This window comes from Camelus dromedarius, chromosome 12 (assembly GCF_036321535.1).
Source record: "Camelus dromedarius isolate mCamDro1 chromosome 12, mCamDro1.pat, whole genome shotgun sequence".
Taxonomy (NCBI): Eukaryota; Metazoa; Chordata; class Mammalia; order Artiodactyla; family Camelidae; genus Camelus; species Camelus dromedarius.
In genome coordinates, this window is record NC_087447.1 from 9,833,170 (window position 1) to 9,854,156 (window position 20,987).

Genomic DNA, 20,987 nt, shown 5'->3' on the forward strand with positions numbered 1-20,987 from the left:
GCTGAGATGATTCTAATTCAGCTGCTTAACCAAACAGATCTTTCTGGAAATACATTGCCCAAGCCAGCCACTACTAGGAAAACAGTCTTGTAAAGAGATCTTCTGCTCAATGCATCTCTTTTGGGGGGTGGTTTGTTTTCCAAGTAGGCCATGGTGGCCAAGCTAGAGATTAAAGAGCTTTTTTCCAGAAAGGTGCAGCAAGAGGTCCTTAGAGCCCCTTCCTGACAGCAGCCTCCCAGTTCCCTTTGGAGGAGCCCCTCCAGTATAGGAGCCCCTGCCACATACAGGAAGGTGACTGGGTGGCCCCATTTCCGGATTCCCGGCAGGGTCAGGGCAGAGCCACGCCCTGGGCTCTCACAGGAACGGGGGTGGGCGGGAGGGCTGGTAGGAGGATGTTGGTGGAGCAGAGTGCTGGCCAGGCTCTTCAGGCGTGCAGGTGTCCCTCCAGCTCCCCGATTCTATGAGCACACCCCCACCCTCGCCATACCCTTCTAGTAACTTCTTTTTGCTCTTCCAGAGTTAGCTTCTGTGGTTCGGACCATCGGTATCTGTTGCTCCCAGCAGATACAGGGCCAAATCATGTGGGGAAAGGCCCCAGCCCCAAGGCCTCTTCTCGGGGAACTGTCAGCTGCCCGGGGCTCGGTGAGGCCAGGCACACTCTCCCTTTACTGGGCCCTTAAGTTCCTAGTCAGAGGTCCTCGTCCCACTGTAGTTAAGGAAACCTGGCCACTGCAGGGTTAGGTATGTGTCTGTTTCTCCAGGGAGTAAGGAGATTATTTTAGTTAAGGGAGTGATTTAACCCACAGGAATGTTCAGCCCGGTTCTCTGACCCTCAGGTTAGAAGGTTCATTGACCCAAACCCCCAGTCGGCTAGGATTTACTAGGTACCATTTTTGTGCAGGGCCCTGAGGTGGGGGTGCTGGTTTGGGCTTGACAGCCAGCGGTCCCTGCTCTCGGTCGAGTGAGGGGCTGCGAGGTGGGTAGGGGGCAGGGAACAGATGACAGGCTGTTGGTGGGCTGGTGACCAGGCTCCAAGTCAGGCAGCCACACACAGCCCGGGCACACACGCACGTGCTGGCTGGCAGCGGCCGCGATGTGCTCGGCAGTCCTGTGTCAGGTCCGCAGCCCTCTGACCATGAGGCTGCAGAGCCTCCTGCCTGCCCGGTACATCCCCTTCCCACTGGCAGCCCCAAAGGGATCCACAGGGTGGACCGTGGACTGAGGAGGGCAGGCAAGCAAGTTCTCAGGAAGCAGAAAAAACATTATTTACAAAGAACATATTAAAAATACATGAGAGAAATCAGCCCGCCCCCATCCCCCAGGTGTGACTTCCTTGTGGGCCCCATGGGGTCAAAGTCTGAGAAGAGAACCGATCCTGCACAGCATCCCGTGGACGAGGGTGGGGGGCTGCCCAGGTCCGGACCCCGAGTGTCTCTGCTGGGGAGGGTTGCTTGTTTCAGGGCTCCGCCCTTTCACAGCTTCCACACTTGGAGGGGCCAGCTGAGCTGTGTTGGGGGTCTTCACCTGGGTGGGGCTCAGTGGGGAGATGTCAGAGCTGGCCTGCCTCTGCAGGACGTGTTGGAGAGTCATGTCCATGTCCCTGCTGGGCAGGAACCGGGCAGGAACCGGGACATCGTTTCCAAGCAGTGACTGCAGGGAGTTCTCAGGACAAAAGTCCTGGCTCTCGACGTTTGTTCCAGATTCCTGGTTCTGTGGGGTGACGAAATGTGTCTGAGGAGATGGTGCAGGGAGGTGGGGGACGGGCCCCCAAAGCCCCCGTTCAGTATCAGGGACAGTGGTTTCTCCTTCTTGCTGGTGCAAGTCCATTTGGACACTCTTAGGGGTGCTTTTTAAAAAATTGAGGGGTCATTGATTTACAACATTGTATTAGTTTCAGGTGCACAGCATGGTGATTCAAAATGTTTATAGATTACACTCCATTTGTAGTTATAGAATATTGGCCATATTCCCTGTGCTGTACAATATATCCTTGTAGCTTATTTATTTTATACATAGTGGTTTGTATCTCTTAATCTTTCCCCTATTTTTAGGAGCTCTTTTGTGTGGTCTTCTGAGATGGAGTTTAAGGTGGTGTTTAAGGTCCACGATCCCTCTGCTCAAATTGCCAAATCAGCTGCCGTCTCCTGAACTGCTGATGCTTGTTCTTTCCAAGAGCCAAGATGCTCAGCCAGCCCCTCCCCACCCCCACCTCCCCCGGGTCATGGATGGGCAGGGTGAGCAGGAGGTGAGGAACGGGGTGGCTGGTGCTTGTCTCCAGGGCTGTGCAGGGGTCCCGGGGCCGAGGGCTGGGCTCACCTTTTACAGCCTCTGAGCCCCATGCAGATCATAGTCACTGTCGGAGGAGTTATCAGGCTGGGTGGAGATCCGATGCAGGGCCCCTTCCAGAGCTGCGGAAAGAAAGGAGGCTACTTGCAGCCGGGTTATCCCTCCAGGCTACACAGAGAGAGTCCTTAGAGCCAAGAGCCCTGCAGGGGTCGGAAGATCACAGAGGCTTTCTGAGCTGGTGACTCAACAGCCCTGGATCTGTTGTGATGGAATCAGCTAGTGTCCACTAATGATGCTGAACTCCGGGCTGCCTGGGGCTTAATTGTCAGCGCCAATCAGAGGGTATTCGATACAGGGCTCTGCGGGCCACTGATGGATGGTTCTGTTCTGCCTAAAAGGAATTCAAGGGGCCTCATTTATTGTGAAACAGGCCCTTTCAGTCACAGCAGTGCTGAGGGTAATGGCATCCCGGCACGTCCTTCTCTCTAGCTGAGCGGCCTGTTAAGCTGTATCCCTTCCATAACCTGCCGTGACTGGCTGTCAAAGGGGCAGTTTGATCCCCTCCACACCCCCACTGTTCCCAACACCACCATCCCCCTGCAGCCTCCCTTCTCTCTCCGAGCAATCATGTGGCCCTCTGCTCTGCCCTGCCTTCATTCCTAGGAGTGCCAGCCAGTGCTTACCTGGATAGGCTGAGATTTGGGAGTTCCTCGGAGGCTGACTATATTCATTCTCCACGTGGGAGGCCGAGGGGTTCTCCACCTGGGACCGGACGGTCACCGTGTGGTTGCGATGGAAAGACACTGAGCAGGAGACGGGAGTGTCATTAGACTTGCTGCTCTGTCCTCCTCTTCCTCCTCCCCAACAGGGGCCCAGGACTCAAAATTCCTCTTCCCACCATGTAATGGGGGTGGGGTGGGAAACAAGGGCCCTGGAGATCTTTCAATGCATTTCTTTTTCCATTTCTTCCTGGGGAGTCTCATTCTAGCAGGGCTCAGAGTTTTAGAGCAGCTTTGGATTGGCTGGCAAGCTGATTGGCTGGTGGGCCTTCAGTCAGTTGGTCAGTCAGTCAGTCATCAAACATTTATCAAGCAAGGGATTGGAACACAAGTGATAGGACAGATACGGTCCCTGCCCTCCTGGAGCTGAGGGTCTTTATATTGTAAGAAAGACTTCACAACATACAGCCTTCCTGAAGGATCTGGCCCTTGACATGTGAAGCAGGGGAGAATGTGGACTGGAGGCAGGGGGAGGGCTGTGGCCAGAAGGAGAGGGGGGTGGAGAACACGGGTGGGGGTTGGGCTGGCTGCATCAAAAGGTTTTAAAACTGGCTTCTTAAAGTTGCTCCATGATAAAGATGTTCCATGGTAAATCTAGCTCGAACAACCTGTTAAGAAACGTATGCCCACTCCAGAGATGAACAGTGCAAAAATGCCAATGAAGGTTCTGATAAGTCCTGAAGTAAAGAACCATGTCTGGCTTGCTGAACTCATTGATTCCCACACCCTTTGGATCATGGAGTCCCCTTTTCCGAGTGCCACCTGTTCACACCTGTGGCCAGAAGCACAACATTAGACAAGCATGGTGGAGATCAGAGGCTTCAAGCGGCCACTGCACTGGCTCCATCTGTGGTCAGCGGTGACTCGTGACCCTGCTCCACGGCCTCCTTCCTCAGCCTGGGGGACACTGGCTGGGGCCAAGGAAGGACCCTGCCTCTGGGGATACTTACTGTTCTGATTCATTCCCGTTGGGCCAATCCACTGACGCTGCTTCTTCTGGCGGACTGGGCGACAGACAGGAAAGACACATCAGGATGGGGGTTAGGGAGAGGGGTCGAGTGAGGGAGGGGTGGGGCGGGGTGGGGGGAGTCAGAGAAGGAGGGAGGAGGCAGCAGGTGCATGCTGAGGGGCTGGTTCTCCTGGAGAGAATTCTAGAACCAGAATTAAGACCTGAGAGGGCGCCAGGGACCCCCGCCAACCCTGCCCACCTCTGGGCTTTCTCCTTCCAGCCTCTCCCGCCTCACTTTCTTGTCTCTGAATGATTTTCTCCTGAGTTCTGCCAGGCCAGGGGAATACCCTCTACATTCACAAGGTCCCCCATCGCCCAGTTGTTGCTGGAGGAAATCAGCTCAGAGAGGAAGTGGTTCAATCTGCTGGTAGGTGGTGGGGCCTGGCCTGGGACTTGTGTCTTCTGAGATCAGAGTGGGGGCTGATGACCCCCTGGACCCACCCAGGTCTAAAGGATGGCCACGCCCTCCCTTCAGCCTGGAGTGGGTCCCAGCCGGGCTCCAGATGTGGGCTCATCAGGGATTTTCCTGACTTTCTGTTTGTTCCTCTGAGCAGAGAAGGGCCTGGGAGGGAGCGGGGACAGGAGAGGGGCAGGACTGGCTGGTGAGCAGGGGTGCTGGCAGCTGGCTCTTGGAGGTGGGACCCCTCCGAGTGCAGCCCGCCCAGTCTCCCCACTCGGGGCCTTGAGAGGAATGTGATCTGGGGCACGGACACCTACATTTCTTCACCAGCTTCTTGTAGGCGAGAGGGCCACACACGACCAGCAGCACTGCCAGCAGCACAAGGGCCAGGATGATGCTCATCACGGTGCCGGCGCCCAGGCCTGCTGGGCTCGAGCTCTGGCCTGGGGGAGGTGGAGGGGTTAGGTCATTCCGGCCTGGGAGCTCTGGAAACTGTCCATCAGCAGGAAGCTGCGGGCTGGCTGGCTTCCCCAGTAATTCACCAGCGAGTGCGGTATCTGGTTCTCTCTCCACCCATCTCTGGAATTCTCTGCTGCACAGTCATTTATCCATGATTTACTATCTAACAATTGATCATCCGGATGGCTATCGTTTGCCACTCCTGTTTTCAACTCTGTAACTTTCTACCATTAGCCAGTTGCTTATAAGTGATCACCTTGCCATCACATACCAGTATAAGACTGTATACCAGTAGCCAGCCAGCCATTTCTCTCTCTCTCTCTCTTTTTTTAATGGAGGTACTGGTGATTGAACCCAGGGCCTCATACATGTTAGGCATGTGCTCTACCACTGAGCTGTTACCCCCGCCCCTCGTTTCTCTCTCTCCTGTGCTATTCAGGTACCACTAGTGCAGCGAATGAGCAGCACCGCTCCCTTGCTTTTCTGTCTCCCATCTGGAAGATAGAAAACGGAATGAGAGTTGTGTCATTCATTAGCTGCCTAACAGTTACGGCCAGTCTCCCCTTTATGGTTCATGCTCATTGCTGTCTCAGCACTCCTGTCCCCTCCCCACCCCTATTTGTCATTTCCCCACACTTTCCTAGGTCTCCGGGGCTCTCTGTTTAGTGCCCCAGGCCTGCTCTTCAGAAAAGGGCTCATTGACTGAGTCCTAGAAGGAAAATCCAGAACCGCCCTCCAACCACCATGGCCTGTGGCCAACTCACATGTGACAAACACCCTCTTGCAGTGGGATTTTCTCTCTAGAAGCTGGTAGCACTGGGACAGCTTCCCTGGGGGACAGAAGAGCCCCTGGGAGGTCTTCTCGGTGGCATCCAGCACCTGGTAGGAGCTGACGTTGCCGCACTGCTGCTCCTGGCACACCTCCTCCCACCGCGCTGCCGAGCCCTTGGCCGAGGAGCTGTCGCACAGGGGATCCCACTGCTTGCCGTGGCGCACCTCCACAGTGCCTTCACATGAGCTGCTGCCCCCAACCAGGCGACTCTGCACCTTGGGCTGGAAATCTGGGGGGAAAGCAAGGGGAGGTGAGGTGGCGGGCTGGGCGGGAGTTCCCTGGGCCCTGTGGCACTGGCAAAGTGGGGGCCCTGGCAGGGCCCAGCTCTCGGGGGTGGGGGCGGCAGGGCACCTTGTGAGACCACCTTCCTTTCTGCCTTTTCCTTCTTCTGACATCCTTTCCTGCATTTCCCCCATCAAGCTCTGTCCCTGGACCCCCTGCACAGCTGCAACAGCTCTGGCACTTTCAGTGAAGGGGCCAGCAGGTGGCAGTGCCCTTCGGCAGCCACCAGCAGGGAGTCAGCCTCTGCCCAGGGTCAGGAAAAGATGAGCTGTGAGGAATCGGCTCCACCTGGATCCACTTTTCTCCTGGGAACATCCTCTCATTCTCTTGCTCCCACCTCAGGAGGAGGAAGGGCTTTTCAGAAAGGGGAAACGGAGGCCTGGGGGGGGAAGTACCTCCTGCTCTGAGTCCTGGTGACTCACGGATGGGACAGAACCCAGGGATCCAACTGCCTAGGCCTCGAGCCTTGAAGGACAGGCTTTCATAAAAGGGCCTGGCCCAATGGAGACTGAATTCATTTCTGCTTGACAGGGTTGGGCCTGGAGGCCCACACGTGCTCAGGTTAGAGTGAGTTGTGATCTCACCAGCTTTGGCCAATTTCTATAGCAACATGCATCTTCAAAGCCCTAGTAAATCTCCTATTTAGGGAAAAAAAAAAATCAAAGGCAAGACCTCTGGGTTTGGTTTTGCAGGTTAGAGCCTGCAGAGGCCTCCTAGCAGAAGGGTGGGTGGGCCTGAGAGCCAGCCAGGTTTTCCTCTCCTCAGGCCAAGAGACCCTCAGGGGCTGCTTCTGCCTGGAGACCGTGTGGTGACTGACTATCTGGGGATACCCATGGGTCTTGGCCGGGCCCCACTCACCAGTACAGATGAGGCCAAGAGCTTGGCCGCCTGCCTGGGGCTGGACTTTCCGGAGGCACTGTTCTAGGGAGGCACAGCTTGTGTTCTGGATTTTCCATCGGATTGGCAAGGGTCTTCTCTCTCCAGCCTCTAGTGCCCTGGTGGCCTCGGTCTCCGGCAGATGCTTCAGGAAAGAGCCACACTGGAGGGCTGCACAGATGTGGTTCCCCAGGTCCTGGGTCCCATCCTGGGACTCGATGCTGATGGTGCCACCCAGGCTGCCTCTGTAGAACTCCACCACACCGGCACAGCGCAGGCCCCCGGGACCTGCCACCAGCTGCAGCCTGGGAGGAGCTGGGGGAAGAGAGGCATGGGGGAGAGCAGAGCTGAGCACTGATGACCAGCCCTGGGGCCGTCCTTGCTCAGTGGCTCTAACACATGGACTAGCCGACAGCCCAGGGGTATGGTAAGGTCCCAAATATTGTGTAGAACATACTTACACTAAAACTTTTCATTCTTATCTGAAATTCCAATGTAACTGCACATCCTGTGTTTTTACTTGCTAAATCCAACCCCCGACCCCCAAGGCCCTCAGAATCTTTTTACCTGTTGGCTCCGGCGTGGTTGTGGGCGGGGGGCTTGTGGGAGGAGGCGTCGTCTTCCGTGGCTCTACAAATAGACACTCTGGTTAGAGAGGAGCTGGGGACCCTGGGAGGGACGAGGGAAGAGATGGGGGTGTGCGGAGAGCTGGGGGCAACCGGCAGTGTTGAGAAAGACCCAGAACTCAGGATGCAAGCCCCCTCGGCCCGCACGCTGTCTCTAAGCCTCCTGTGAGGCGGGGAGTACCAGCTCGTTTTACAGTTGGGAAAATAGAGGTTGAGAGAAGTTAGCAGTTGGCAGAACCAGGTCCTCAACTTTTTCCATCTTACCAGACAGGTGCCGGCACCCCCTCAGTGCGCCCCCTCCAGTTCCCCACCAGTGTATGTTTCTGAGGGGGTGGTTGTAAATCTGGGACCCTTTCCACCTGCCTGCTCAGGCTCCAGGTCACAGGCCCTGGGCTGTCTCCTTGAGGCTGGCGCCAAGCCCAGGGAACCCCCGTGGCCAGCTAGTTACTCACCTAAGCAGATCAGGGCCAGAGGTTCTGCCCGGTTTGTCCTGCTGGAGCTCAAGCTACAATTGGAGAAGGACCCCACTTGTCCATGGCAAGTGATCTGTTTCAGGAATAGCTTCCCTGTGAGGGGATGGGAGTGGGCAAGGAACAAGGGCTCCCCGCATTGCAGCTGCCGGCAGAGCTTCGAGGCCCCGGCGGAGTCCTGGCGGAACGGACTCAGGCCCCAGCTCTGGCTGTGCACTATGTACCACGTGTCCTTGGCGTTGACCTCCAGCCGGCCCTGGCACCACGAGCCGGAACCACTGAGTCTCACACTGAACCCTAGGGGGTCAAAGAGGTGAGGGTGGGGGTCAGGTGGGAAAGGGCCTTCCACGAGGTCCCCTCGCTGCACCCTCCCCGCCTGGCGCCCACACCCAGGGAGGCTCCCTCTGCCCACGCGCTGCCTGCTTGGCCTCTCCTGTGAGCTTCCCCTGGGGCCCTGCAGGGACTTCCCAGAGACTCGGGCTGGTGCTGCTCCTGCCCCAGGTGGTCTCTTGAAACCAGGCCTAGGAGGATGGGGCTGGAGACCCCAGAGCCCAGGGGAACTTGGAGCAGTGAGCGAGGGGTTCTCGGCACCCACTGTCCAGCAGAATCGCCCCACTCCTGGAAATTCTGTTTCAATAGATCCCGGATAGGGCCCGGTTCCTAATTGGGTTTTTACCCTTTAACTTGTAAATTCAATGTTATTGAGTACTATTTACATGCAGGGAAAGGCACTCATCTTAAGGGCACTTGTTCAGTGGAAGATGACAAACATATACATGCCTGTGGCCACTGCCACCCTCTAGACAGAGAATGTCCCCATCGCCCAGAAAGTTCCCTCACACCCTTTCGTAGTCAATTTCCCTGAATCCGGCCTCAGGCAACCACTGATCTGCTTTCTGTCACTTGAGATGAGTTTTGCCCGTTCTCACATGTTACAGAAGTGGGCTCGTACAGCAGGTGCAGTCTTGCTAGAGCTGGGAGCTAGGTTGCCATCACAGGGTTCCAGGTCCTGGCTCAGGGCCCATCAAGGCCCCTTTGCACCGTGGCTTCATGGGACCCTCCCGCCGCATTAATCCTCAAATACATTCAGCATGATGTTATCTCAGGAAATGTAAAAAAGAGAGGTCTGTGGTCAAATGAGTCTGGGAACCGCTGAATTTGAAAATGCTTAACAGAGTTCCTCGCTGGAGGACTTCTCAGCTGCTTCTACCTGGCCTGTGCACCCCAACAGTCTGCAGGGGGTGAGGTAGTGTTGCCTAACGTGGGTCCAACGAGTTCCGTGGAACCCTGTCTGGGAAACACTAGCCTCTAGGCTAGTGTCCACCCTCAAAGGCAAGACATTTAACACACTTTACAGTCTGGTGCAGCCTCTCTCTGCAGCCTCAGCTGCAAATGTCTTTGACCAGGGAGCATCTGGCAGGACTGGGTAGGAAGCAAGACTTTGCAAGGTGCATTTACGGGCCAGTCTGTTTTCTGTGCCTGGTGAGTGGGTGGTAATAATAATTATCAGGAGAGCTAGCATTTGTGTGGTGCTTTATGGCCATCGAGGGCATCGACCTGAAATGGGCCTCTTAAGTGGGCGTGCATGCGTGTGCATGTGCACGTGTGTGTGTATGTGTGTCGGAGCCCTCTCTCTCTCTCTCTCCCCAACTCCTCAGGGTGGATTCACTCTGACAGAGGGATGTCAGGTCCCCCTACAGCCTGGTGGCATCACAGCCCTGCTCCACGCCCCCCTTTCTGTGTGGCTCTTCCTTACCTGACTCCTCCAAGTTGAGCCCTCGGAGGCCTCCGAGGCAGGAAGTGACTGCGGAAAGGAGAGAGGACGTCAGGAAATGAAGTCTGTCCCCCACTCCCTTCTCCACCCGCCCCCCCCCTCCGCCTCCCCACTACCCACAGCCTGATTAATGGCCTTTTCCGCCTCCGGCCGCCATCACCCTCCACAGGGTTCAGGGGCAGGGATTTTCATCCTACAAGTTGGAACACCTAGGGGGTCAGGAAATCAATTTAGTGCAAGGCAACCATCACTTCTCTTTCTTGTTTTAAAACTTTACTTTTTAAACAAACATGCAGTAAAATTGATTTTCCCTTAATGCACAATTCTATGAATATTAACACACATATAGTTCTGTGTAATCACCATAACAAACGAGGCGTACGACAGCCCATCACCCCCCAGATTTCCTCATGCTGTCCCTCTGCAGGAACATGCAGCATTGCAACCATCAATTTTTAAAAATTATATGATAATGCAACCATCCATTTTTTAAAAAATGAAATGGGGTAGAATAGAGAATGTCAGAATGCATCATGTCTTGTGAGGGTAAGGCTCACTTTTTGTGCATTGGGTGGTGGTATAAAAATCTCCTGAGTGTTGTTTTCAGTCAAAAAAAGCTTGGATGTCATGGTTCTAGAGAGCTGAGAAATGAGCCAGAATGGGAATCCAGGACAGCATTGGTGCTTTCTAGAATTCCCAAGGCTGGATAAGAATGATAGCAATTTCCCTTTAACAGCTCCCAGTTCTAGACGAGGAAATCGGAGCTCAAAGAGGCAAAGGGACTTGCCCACGATAACGTGGCCAGTTGGTGAAGGAGCCCAGTGAACGTGGGTCTGGGGGGTAACTGGCCTCCCCTCTGGCCTGGCTCCTGCCTGTGCCACTTTGATAGGAATGGGGGCCATGTAGGACGCTCCGCCTCCTCCCAGCCCCTCTGTGCAGCGGGGGCCCAGTGGCTCCTTGCCGGGCTCTTGGCCGAGCAGCCTGTGGCCAGCTCATGTGTGGCAGGGGCAGAAGTTTGATTTGGATGGGGATGCGGTGGGGTGGCAGGCTTGCATGGCCTCAGAGCCCACCCCCCTCCCCAAATTTGCTGCCTGGCTTTCTCGGTCATGGAGCGGGTGTTTTGGTTTCCATCTGCCCCCTGGGCTGGCTTCTCACCCTGGGATCAGGGTGACCACTTTATACAGTAAAGGGCTGTGTTTAAGTTGCTTTTGAGAAATTGTTGCTGGGTGTAAAAAAGCCCATTTTTCCCTGTGTGTTCTGAAGCTGATGGTAGAATTTTAAGGGGAGAGCTGAACCAGCCAAACTGCCATCTCCCCACAACCAAGGCGCCTTATAACGAAGCTGTGGCCTGTGGTAAGTTTTGTCCATCTTGGCAAGAGCCCACTGTGGTGGCCCGGGGAGTCCTGGGCCTCGGAAGGAGAAGGCTTTTCCTACGCAGAGGGAGTGTGGGACTTAGAGCAGAGGCAGAGCTCTGGCCTGGGTTGGGAGGGGGCTGGCCAACTGTCAATCATCTGCTCTATTGCAGCCTTGGAGGACATGGTGGAGATGCCCGGCTAGCTTGGTGAGAGAGAAGGCAGGAGGCTTTGTCTCTCCCTCAACTCTCACCCCTGACTTCTCATTCCCACTTCCCTCTGGTCCCACATCCCCATTGTGAATGGTACTGTCTACCTTTAGTGATTCATTTATTTGGCTAAGCCCTGAGGGCTGAGGCAGCTTGAAGTGGCCAAAGATCCACCCTTTGGCGCTGTGTGACGCAGGGCAGCTTTTCGGACACTGATGCCTTTCGCTGGATCTGAGTACCAGCTCTGCCACTTCCTACCTGAGGGCCCTGGGGTACAGTCTCTTAGCCCCCCTGAGCCTCAGTTTCCTCATCTGCAGCATGGGAGCAAGAAAGGGACCAACTTGACAGCAATGTCATGAGGATGAGATGAAATAATCTATGTAGAGGACTTAGCCCTGTGCCTTCCTGGCCCGTGTTCAGTGCTCAGAGCTGGTGTTACTGGCTGGGCCCCGGGGCAGGGGTGGTGGGGCTGCAGGCCTGCTCAGGAGTTTCCCCAGCAGGAGCGATCCCTGTCTGTACCATTGCAGAGCCAGGTCACAGGGCTCACCACTTCCCTTTCCCACTAGGACCTGCATATTCCCAAAGTCACCACAGTCAACATTCATTAACGGCAGCTACCAATTATTGACCACCTACTGTGTACTCAGCCTCCTGGGGGAGGGGTCATTACAAATATCATTGTTCATCTTCCACACGGCCCCCCAACACGAGCTGAATATGTTCACGGTGTAGATGTTGGTAGAGGGCGAGTGCCCTGTCCAGGGTGACAATGCCAGCCACTGGCAAGGCCTGAAGTTGAACCACGATTCTGCCTTCCAAACCCATGCTCTCTGCTCTCTGCCACCCAGTGGGGCCTCCAAAATCCCAAGTTTGGGAATGCAGAAATGAAAATGACCTAGACCCTGACCCTGTGGTTCTGGAACTCCCAGACCCTGACGCCCCCAGGGCACGGACTGGGCCTGACCAGCCTAGCAGATCTCACCCAGAACAGCCAGGCTCTGCTCAGAGAATGTTCTCAGGAAAAGACTGCACAGCCCGGGAACCGAGAAAAATTCTGGAGAAGAAAATGCTCTGTGGAGAAAAGGCATCTATGCATTCCAGGGCTTTGCCTCCCTCTGGGAGCTTGACTGGTCTCAGGTCGGCAGCACCAACACCGTCACTGTCACCGTCACCATCACCAACATTGCCACCGTCACCAGCGCCATCTCCATCACCATCACCATCATTAACACTTATAGTTTGCACTCTTCCCCTGGCATTTTTGCACATTAACTCTCTTAGACTTCACTACTTAGACTTCACACTGTTATTGTGATCACCGTTTTATAGAAAAGGAAACAGAGTAAGTAACTTGCTAAGCAACTGGTGAGTGCTGGGGCCAGGACTCTGAGCCAGGCCATGTGGCCCAGAGTCTGTGCTTTTGACTGATGGGCCCAGCTGCCGCCCTTTCTTTCAGAGGGACGGCTGCGACCGCCTGCCCTGTGTGCCACCAGTTCCTGCCTGCTCCTGGCGTGCACGCCTGCTGAAAGGGGGTGAACTTGGGATTCCGTTCAGTCAGTGAAACATGCTGTGGGAAGACGTTTCCAGGAATCTGCTGTGAGATCTTGGCAAGCCACTCAACCTGTCTGGGTTTGGTCTCTTTGTCTATAAAGTTAGATTCCACCATCCCTCACCTTCCTTTCAACTCAAACTTCCAGGGTCTATAGTCTTAGTTCCTGATGCATCTCAGCAGCTGGCAGGCGTGGGCAGGTGAGATGTGTAACTGACTGGGAGGCTTCCTGGGTGCTGCGTCTTCCTGTCTGTCCAGGGATCCGTTCAGGTTTTGATTGCCCACGACTTATTTCCATTCTTTCAGCTGCTTCTTATGGGGCTCAGACCAACATCCTCCTTCCCCTGAGCCCTGCAGCCTGTGCTTGGGGTCCCTCTGACCACCCCCTCCCTGGCTACAACTTAGCTCAGCCCCTGCATGGAGTCCAAGGCCCAGGGATCTGCTGCTGCAGAATCTGCAAACGGAAGCCTGGGGACCCTCGAGACCATGAGGGACACGAGGCACGGAAGCATCGTGCCATTTCCCAATCCATCATCAGCAACTATACCTGGAGCAGTAGGGGGCCGGCCCCCATCCCTGCCCTGCCAAACTCTCCTGGGAGGCCCCGCTACTTAGGGCTTAGACCAACCAAGCCAGCGAAAGCTCAGGGCCAAAAACGCCAGAGTTAGAAAGCTTTTTAATTCTCCGTGAGACCCTCTCCACATCTCTACCTTTGCAGAGATTTAAATGTTGACCCTGCCTGCCCTGATGAAGTCTCAGCGAGGAGTAAATGAATTCCTGAAAGCAGCTCTGAGACATTTGCATACACATTCCCTCCCTCCCCTCTCCTCTTGCGCCCCCCCACATTCCAGATGGTTCTAACTTTGGATCTCTGGACAGCGACCCTGCCGGCCCCATCAGGCCACGGATGAGTTTTATTTGCTCTGCACAGTGTTTACATCTTTTTTTGAGTCCACTGTTTTTAAAGCTTTCTTTTGGTTCTGTTTTGCTTTTAAAAAACCCCCAAGATCCAGATGTTTTTGAAAAACACTATGCTTTGGCCACATGGGGCTGCACTGCCGTGAGCTCCAAGGTTTCGGCCTGTTTTGTCCTGGCTTGCCAGCACCCTCGGGACCCCACCCCCCCATCACCCTGTGTCTGGAGAGCCTCATCTTCAAACACATGATGGTTTCTGCAGTGGAACGTGAGGAATTTTCACACGGAGTGGGATGCGCCAAGATTATAAATAGTCTCCTACTCATTCAGGTCGGAATTTTGCACTGTATGCAGTTTGCCCGAAATTTGCAAACGGGTTTTGGGTTTCGGAATTGCAGATGAATGTTGATGGACTTGTATTATGGATCCCATTTTACAGCAGAGCCAGAATTTGGCCCAGGCTGCAGGCTTCAGAGCCTGTATCCTTGATGCTCGACTCTGACTCACTCCGGGGTCTGCCTGGACCAGTGAGGATCTGAGCCCGCAGCTCCCACACACTGGGAAGTGGAGGCAAGAGCGTGGCCTGCTGAGGGCCCAGCGGGCATCGAGATCCCACTGTCACAGGGCTGGGACATTCATTGAGTCTTACTCTGTGCAGACCCCCTGGGCGAGGCTATTTTACGGGAGACCCCACTTCTTCCTGACAGGCTCAATCAGAGAGGCTGTCATCATTCTGTTTTCCAGATAAGGAAACTGACAGACTGATTTAATGCGGTTTGGAAGTCAGACGAATCATTGTTTCCATTAACAGTGATTCCCTCTAATGGTCCATAAGATTCTCATCGATTTACCACAAACACGATATGCTGACTGTCTTTTGGGGGCATTCTGGACTGCCCTTCCCTCATCCTCTGATGAGATGCTGACTCGAAAGTCCAGGAACCCTGCTTCTCCGAAACGACACTCATCAGTGGAGCCGTGTTAACCCGATTCTGTATCAGGGCCTCAGGGAAACGAAGATCATAAAGGGCCAAAATTCTGTTTCTTGGGTCGAGTACCAGATGCAGCGGTTGCTTTTTGATCAGGGGCCTTTTTATGTGCAAAACACGCAAAGAATCAAGCTGAGCTCATGCCAAGAGAAGCCTGGGGGCTGGAGTTGGCAGAAAGAACAGCAGATTCGGGTCTCTAATCTCACCCACCCAGGCCCTGTGCCAACGAGTGATAGCAAGACTATGGGCAGAATGGCCTTCACTATCTAAATTGCGATGCCACGCTCTCCTTGGTGGCCTGGTGCGTCTGATTGAATCTGCATGAGTTTCATGGTGCAGTGTGTGCCTCCACTGTCACAGGGACAAACCCTTCCTTCTGTTCAGAGTGGCACAGATCCCAAAGCCTTTTCACACCCAGGGAACTGTCCTTTCCACCCACAGCCCTGTGATGAAGGGACCATGTTTACCTCCATTTTCAGATCAAGAAACTGAGGTTCAGAGAGGCTGAGTGACTTGCCCAAGGTCACACAGCTCACTGGTGGTAGAGTCAGGGCAGAAACCCCATCACCACTGAAAGAATAGAAAACTAACAAGATGGCTACCGTGCTGTTCAGGCCTGAACTCGTGACTAAACTGATCTTATGACTAACACGCTCCCCTCCCTGTGCGTTCTTTTCTTAGAATAACTTATCCTTTTACCCTAGAGGTCTTGAAAGGTCATGGACTGAACCTTGAGAAAATGGGCAGACCCTCAATTCCTCCATAACAGCAGTAAGTTCTTGCCAAGATGAAAGGAATGTAGACTCTGCTCACACCTGATTGTTACCACCCTCCCTGCTCCCATTTTTCTATAAAACCCCAGGACCCTTACCCCAAGACGGACTCTCAGTCTTAAAGGCATTAGCCTGCTGACTCCGTTTACCAGGCAAAGCAATAAAGCTGTTCTTTCCTCTCCTCTCAAAACTGCCTCCGACTCTCAGTTCGGCTATCGGGGTTCAGAGGCTGGTTTCTTGGCAACACCATCACTTAACAGGGCGCCCTGGGGGTCTACCAGTGGGAGACCCCAGAGCCTGCTTGCCTCTTGGTACAGACAGGGGAAACTGAGGCCAGGGAGAGGGAGAGGCTCACTCCAAGGGGGCATCTGTGGCAGCGCATGGGATCCAAGTCACTTCTGCCAACTGCCACCAATTTCGTACCCTGTTCCCACTACATCTCTCCCAGCCGCGCCCCCAGGGAGAAGGGAGTATCAGGGTCCTTAGTGGAAACCTGAGAGTCGAGCACCCTAAGGATACATGATAATGACAGAGGTAATCGTGGTGACAGTAGTGGCTTTAGAGGAAGTGATACAGGGTCCCATCTGCCACTGTAATTCCAAGTCCAAAACCAAAAGGCTTTTCTGATGCATTTGGTGGGAAGATATTTGTGCCTTTAGTGTGTGAATTCAGTTTCACTGCAGAACTGGGGATGTGTTTGATTACGAGGTATTGCCCGGACCTTGTTGGCATGTCATGAGCACATAGCACATAAACAATATTACCTGCAACCTGAAAAATTCCGGGTTCCCAAACGTACCTGGTCTGAGGCTCAAGATGGGACTTGTGCACCTGGAGAGGTGAGAGTTACCCTTTCTCTCCAGGATACTCAGCACCCTGTTTCCTCTGCTGGGCACCTGGGCAGCTTGAGTTCATTGGAGAAAATGTCCTGTCCTCACGGAGGCCTCCATGGCTGCCTCTGCCTCGCCACCAGCCTGTGTGTGACAGCCCCTCTGCCTGGAGCGGTCCTCCCCAGGCCCACAGGGCACGGTGCACCCACTATCTCCTGTGCATAGTTGCTCAAATATTATCTTCTTGTGAGAACACTGCACCCTCCCAGGTCCAGCACGGCCCCCTGGAGCACCCAGTCCCCAACCCTACATCATTCATAACCTCCTAACATCCATATAGTCATTGACTTAGCTCATCTCTTGCCTGCCTCCCCATCGCACCCCAACTACAAAGTCAGGTCCACCTGGGCAGGAATTTGGATAGTTCCTCATGTGTCCTCAGCGGTTAGGACAGTACTGGCACACAGTAGGTGCTCGCTAAACGCATGCTGTCTGACTGACTGAATGAACCAGATCTCAAGATTGCCATGACCCTCTGAAGTTACCCCCAGCTTACAGCTGAGAAGGCTGAGTCTCAGAGGGTGTTCTTACCATCTGTGAGTGGCCAAGCAGAAATCCAACCCAGACTGATTGCTCCCAAGCCCCACAGGCCTTCACGCTTGTGTGTACACACATACACACACACATAGCAGGCGGGCACACAGCATACACACACTTGCTATCCAGGCACCTGTATGCATGCCCATAGGACAGGTGTTCAATCGATGTTGTTGGGTGGAGTTGGAGTCCTTCCCTGGTTCCCTGGTTGCTGTGGAAAAATCCCTCTGAATGGTTGGAGCTGGCCAGAGTGACCGGAGGGGTCAGTGCCAGCCCTCGAGACCCCAGGTCCCGCTTCTCCCCGCTGGGGGTGGGGCGCTCGGGGCTGCAGCTCTGCAGCCTGGGACAGCTTGCAGTTGGCTCCCCCCTCTCCCCTCCTCTACTGTGGACACCCAGTCCCTGTCTGCCTGTCCTGCCCTTGCCTTCGCCCTCGATGTCTCATCTGCCTGGGACACTCCTGCCTCTTTCCTCTGCCTGACTGGCTCCTTCCATCATCTGGGTCTCGCCGCTTCCTCACAGGGGAACCCCTTGGACCGGGAGCCCCTTTGAAAGTGAACTCGGCCACTGCATCTCAGCCCTGCTGTTTCCTTCATTGCCCCGATCATGATATTTAGAAATTTGTGAATATTTCGGCTGCTCCCTCCATGAGGGGAGGGACTCCTGTCTCCTTCACTGATGTAGCCCCAGTGCTTTACACAGAGCTGGACACGTAGCGGATGCTCCGTAAATATTTGTAGGTGGATAAATGAATGGATGCCGAGCCTGTGCGGGAGGATTGGGGAAGAGAGAGGCTGATGGCCTGGCTCTCATCTGGCAAGACTTTCCTCCCCACCAGGTCCTACTTCACCTTGTCTCTTGCTGAGGCTGATAGTAATAATAATAATTTTATATAATAAGTAATAAATCGATATGCCGAATTGTATAATAAATAACAATTAATAAATTCATACAATAATTTTATGTATTAATAAATTTATTTCTATGATAAATTAATTTACGATGGTGGTTAATGCTAACTGAGCACTTACTATGCTCCGTGCTGATGTTCCTACTACGGCTCCACATTCTTTGATTCCTTTAATCCTCATCAATCTCTATGAGGCAGGTCCTATTATTATACCCATTTTGCAGAGGAGGAAACTGAAGCTCATAGAATGGGTCCATGGTCACCCAGCTGATAAGCGACAGAAGAGAATTCAAACTGCCGAGTCCATGACTTTCCCACGCCCGAGTGCTGGCTTCTGGAGTCCCGGTGGCTGGGCCTGACCAGCTGGGTGGTGATCAGGGTGGCCTCTATGCCCCACCCCTGGCAGGTGAGCCCCAGGCAGGCTGGGGCTAAGAGCAGCTGCGGAGGGAAGCAGGCCACGGGCATCTTCATGTATCAAAGGTCGCCAAGCCATGGCACAACCTTGATGGCCAGCCAGGAGGCCGCAGTATCCCCAAGGCTCTGGCGATGCCTCTACTTGGAATGGCTCGAAGGGTGCCTGTGTTGTTTGCCCCCAGCCCCAGCCCTAGGCATCCTTAGCCCTTGGTGGCTGCATGGCGGTTGTGTCCCACGGCCATTTTCCTACTCGGAGGAGTGGCTTTGGTGCATTTTGCTGTTAGCTCGGGGTGCAGAGGGGCCTCTGTGAGAGCAGGAGCACCAGGCTGGGGTGGGCTCTGTAGCTCACTAGATGCTCCCCAGGGACCTCAGTTTCCCCTACTGTAAAATGGGGGCAATGGGACCACCTCCTTCCTGTTTTGAAGCTTACAGAAAAAAATGGTTTTAAAAGTATTTCTTAAGCTGTGACCTACTGAACAATGGGAATGTTTGTTACCCACCAGTTCACACACACAGATGCACACACACACCAGGAACCATGTGCTCCTGGGCTTCCAGATGGTTCCTATACTCCAGTGAAGACACTGCCTCCAACGCTTCCTGACTCTGGGCTCTGTTGGGCCTGGTCTTGCCGTGAGCCTCGGCCCTGATGGAATTTGGGAGGAGGCCCATAGATCAAGACTCCCTCCCCTGCTCCTGGCTGGGAGCTTGGCCAGCCTCTCTGCCCTGGTGGGGTCAGAGGCCACAGGGGAGGGGTAGGTAGCGGGGCTTAGGGGCCTGGTCCTTGGAATCTCCAGGGCTAAGGAGGACTCAGAAGCTCCTCGGAGGGTCCCAGAGGGCAGCAGGGGTCTACCTCTCAGCCTCCGCCCTGGGGACGGGAGGCCCTTTGTACCTTCTGCAGTTCCATGTAAGAACAGCCATGAGAACATGTGTGTGCACGTCCACTGTCACACACACGGCGGGAAGGCAAGCCTACACTTGGAGGCCATGTTTTGCCCACGAACACACACACACACACACACACACACACACATACACACCTGCCTGCCCCCTTCTCTGGGAAGGACTGAGGCTTCCTGCTCAGGTAGGCAATGTCCCCTGAGTCCTTTCCCTCCAAACTGGGAAGCCGCAAGCTCCCGCTTGTTCCTGTCCTGAGTCAATCACCTCTCACCCTGCCACACCTTCCAGACCCTTGAGAAGCAGACAGATCTCATCCAGATCACCCCTGGCATTTTATAAATGGGGAAGTGGAGGCCCAGAGAGGCTCAGGGACATAGCTGAGGTCATACACAGCTAGGCTTAGATGCTAGGGCTTAGGCCACAAAGTACACTGCCCTTCCCCACCCCACGTTTGCTCCAGATCCTCCCCACTACCAGTGTCGTGAGTGCCCTAGCAGCAGGACTCCGGTCCCCAGCTAGTGTCCCAAGGTCTCAAGGGATGGAGGACTGCCAGGTCCACCATCTCCCCTCCAGCAAATAGGATGCCTCAGACCTCACCCAGCCCTAACCTTATCCCCAGCCAGCTTCTCCAGAGACCCCAGGTCATTTCCACCATGGCCCTGGGGAAGAGTTCTGGAAGCCCGTCCTCCAGGCCTGGAGTGAGAACAGACCCAGAGAGTGCTTACGCTTGGCTGGCAGGCCTGGGTAAGGCCCCTCTGGGATGAACTTCGGTGTGTCTTTGACCTTTGTCCCACTGTAATCCAGAGGTGGTCCCCACCCTGCTTAGGTCTGCTCTGTCCAGAGCATCGTCAGAACTGCCCAGGAGATGCTGAGTTTCCTGTCCCCGGAGGCATCCAAGTAACGGCCTGGACACTCATGGGGTGGAGAGTAGCTGCACAGGGAAGCTTGCATGGAATGGGGACCGCACAACTTGATCTCTAGGCTGAGTCTTATCTTGGCATGAATTCCGCTTGGAAGGGCACAGTAAGGTCCCCAACAGTGCAAGAGAGAAGCAGAGGTGGGACCCTGGGGGTGAGACAAGCAGGGTTGAGAGCTGAGCTGGGGCTGGAGGAGAAGACAGGAGTCCTGGTGGCCCCAACCCTCCATGATGCTCCAGAGAGGTGACATGCAAGCCTGAGTCAGACCGAGGAAAGAACTGACATCTTCACCCTGGCACCCTGAGACCAGGTACCTTGACAGACGCCCCAGAGCGGGTACTCACCCAGCAGCCCCAGCAGGTACCGGGCGGCGAGCGGCGAATGCTGAGACCCCATGGGCGCGGCCTCGTCCTGCCTCAGTCTCGGTGAGCTCGGCACCCGTGGGTGAGGGCGTCTGGCCCTGTGTGTCCCTCTCTGGGAGGAGGGGGCAGGGCGGGCAGGCTCAGGCAGGGGTGGGACAGGGAAGCCGACAGTGTGGGGCCTGCGTCACCTGTGTTTGAAGTTGAAACTGTCAACTTCCTCCTTGGTAAAACCATCTGCCCCAATTCGAATGGCGGGCCTGGTCTCTGCCAGCTTCCTGCCCGAGGTGCCTAGGGCTGGGGCAGGGAAAGGGCTGCGGCCTGCGGGGGCCCTAAGCCTGGCTGAGGGGATTGAGGGGGACAGGGGCCACATCCCACCAAGCAGGCTCTGAGCGGTGCTGGGGTGAGGAGTGAGTGGGAAGTGGGGACCCTGCCCCAGTCCTTGCTCAGAGATGAAAAGCCAAATGAAACCCTCCATCTCCC

At 54.9% G+C, this 20,987-nt stretch overlaps 1 protein-coding gene across 1 annotated transcript; it reads right to left on the reverse strand.

Annotated features, from left to right (window-relative positions):
• Positions 1-1,240: 1,240 nt before the first annotated feature.
• On the reverse strand, positions 1,241-20,678 carry CD5 (CD5 molecule). The gene is made up of 11 exons (XM_010986988.3): positions 20,490-20,678; positions 9,776-9,823; positions 8,002-8,316; positions 7,491-7,553; positions 6,906-7,238; positions 5,698-5,994; positions 4,792-4,917; positions 4,016-4,069; positions 2,970-3,089; positions 2,317-2,408; positions 1,241-1,710 (listed from the first exon to the last, which is right to left on the reverse strand). The coding sequence occupies exons 1-10, from the start codon at positions 20,539-20,541 to the stop codon at positions 2,320-2,322; spliced, it is 1,497 nt and encodes a 498-aa protein (XP_010985290.2). The 5' UTR covers positions 20,542-20,678; the 3' UTR covers positions 1,241-1,710; positions 2,317-2,319.
• Between the last annotated feature and the right edge of the window lie 309 nt (positions 20,679-20,987).

What these genes read in the sequence shown, in the direction of transcription:
- CD5 (XM_010986988.3), bottom strand. Translation starts at nt 20,541, where the DNA reads ATGGGGTCTCAGCATTCGCCGCTCGCCGCCCGGTACCTGCTGGGGCTG. An exon ending in CAAGAAGCTGGTGAAGAAAT is followed by an intron (nt 4,070 to 4,791) that starts GTAGGTGTCCGT and finishes TCTGTCGCCCAG; the next exon opens with TCCGCCAGAAGAAGCAGCGT. An exon ending in CCAAATCTCAGCCTATCCAG is followed by an intron (nt 2,409 to 2,969) that starts GTAAGCACTGGC and finishes TTCTTTCCGCAG; the next exon opens with CTCTGGAAGGGGCCCTGCAT.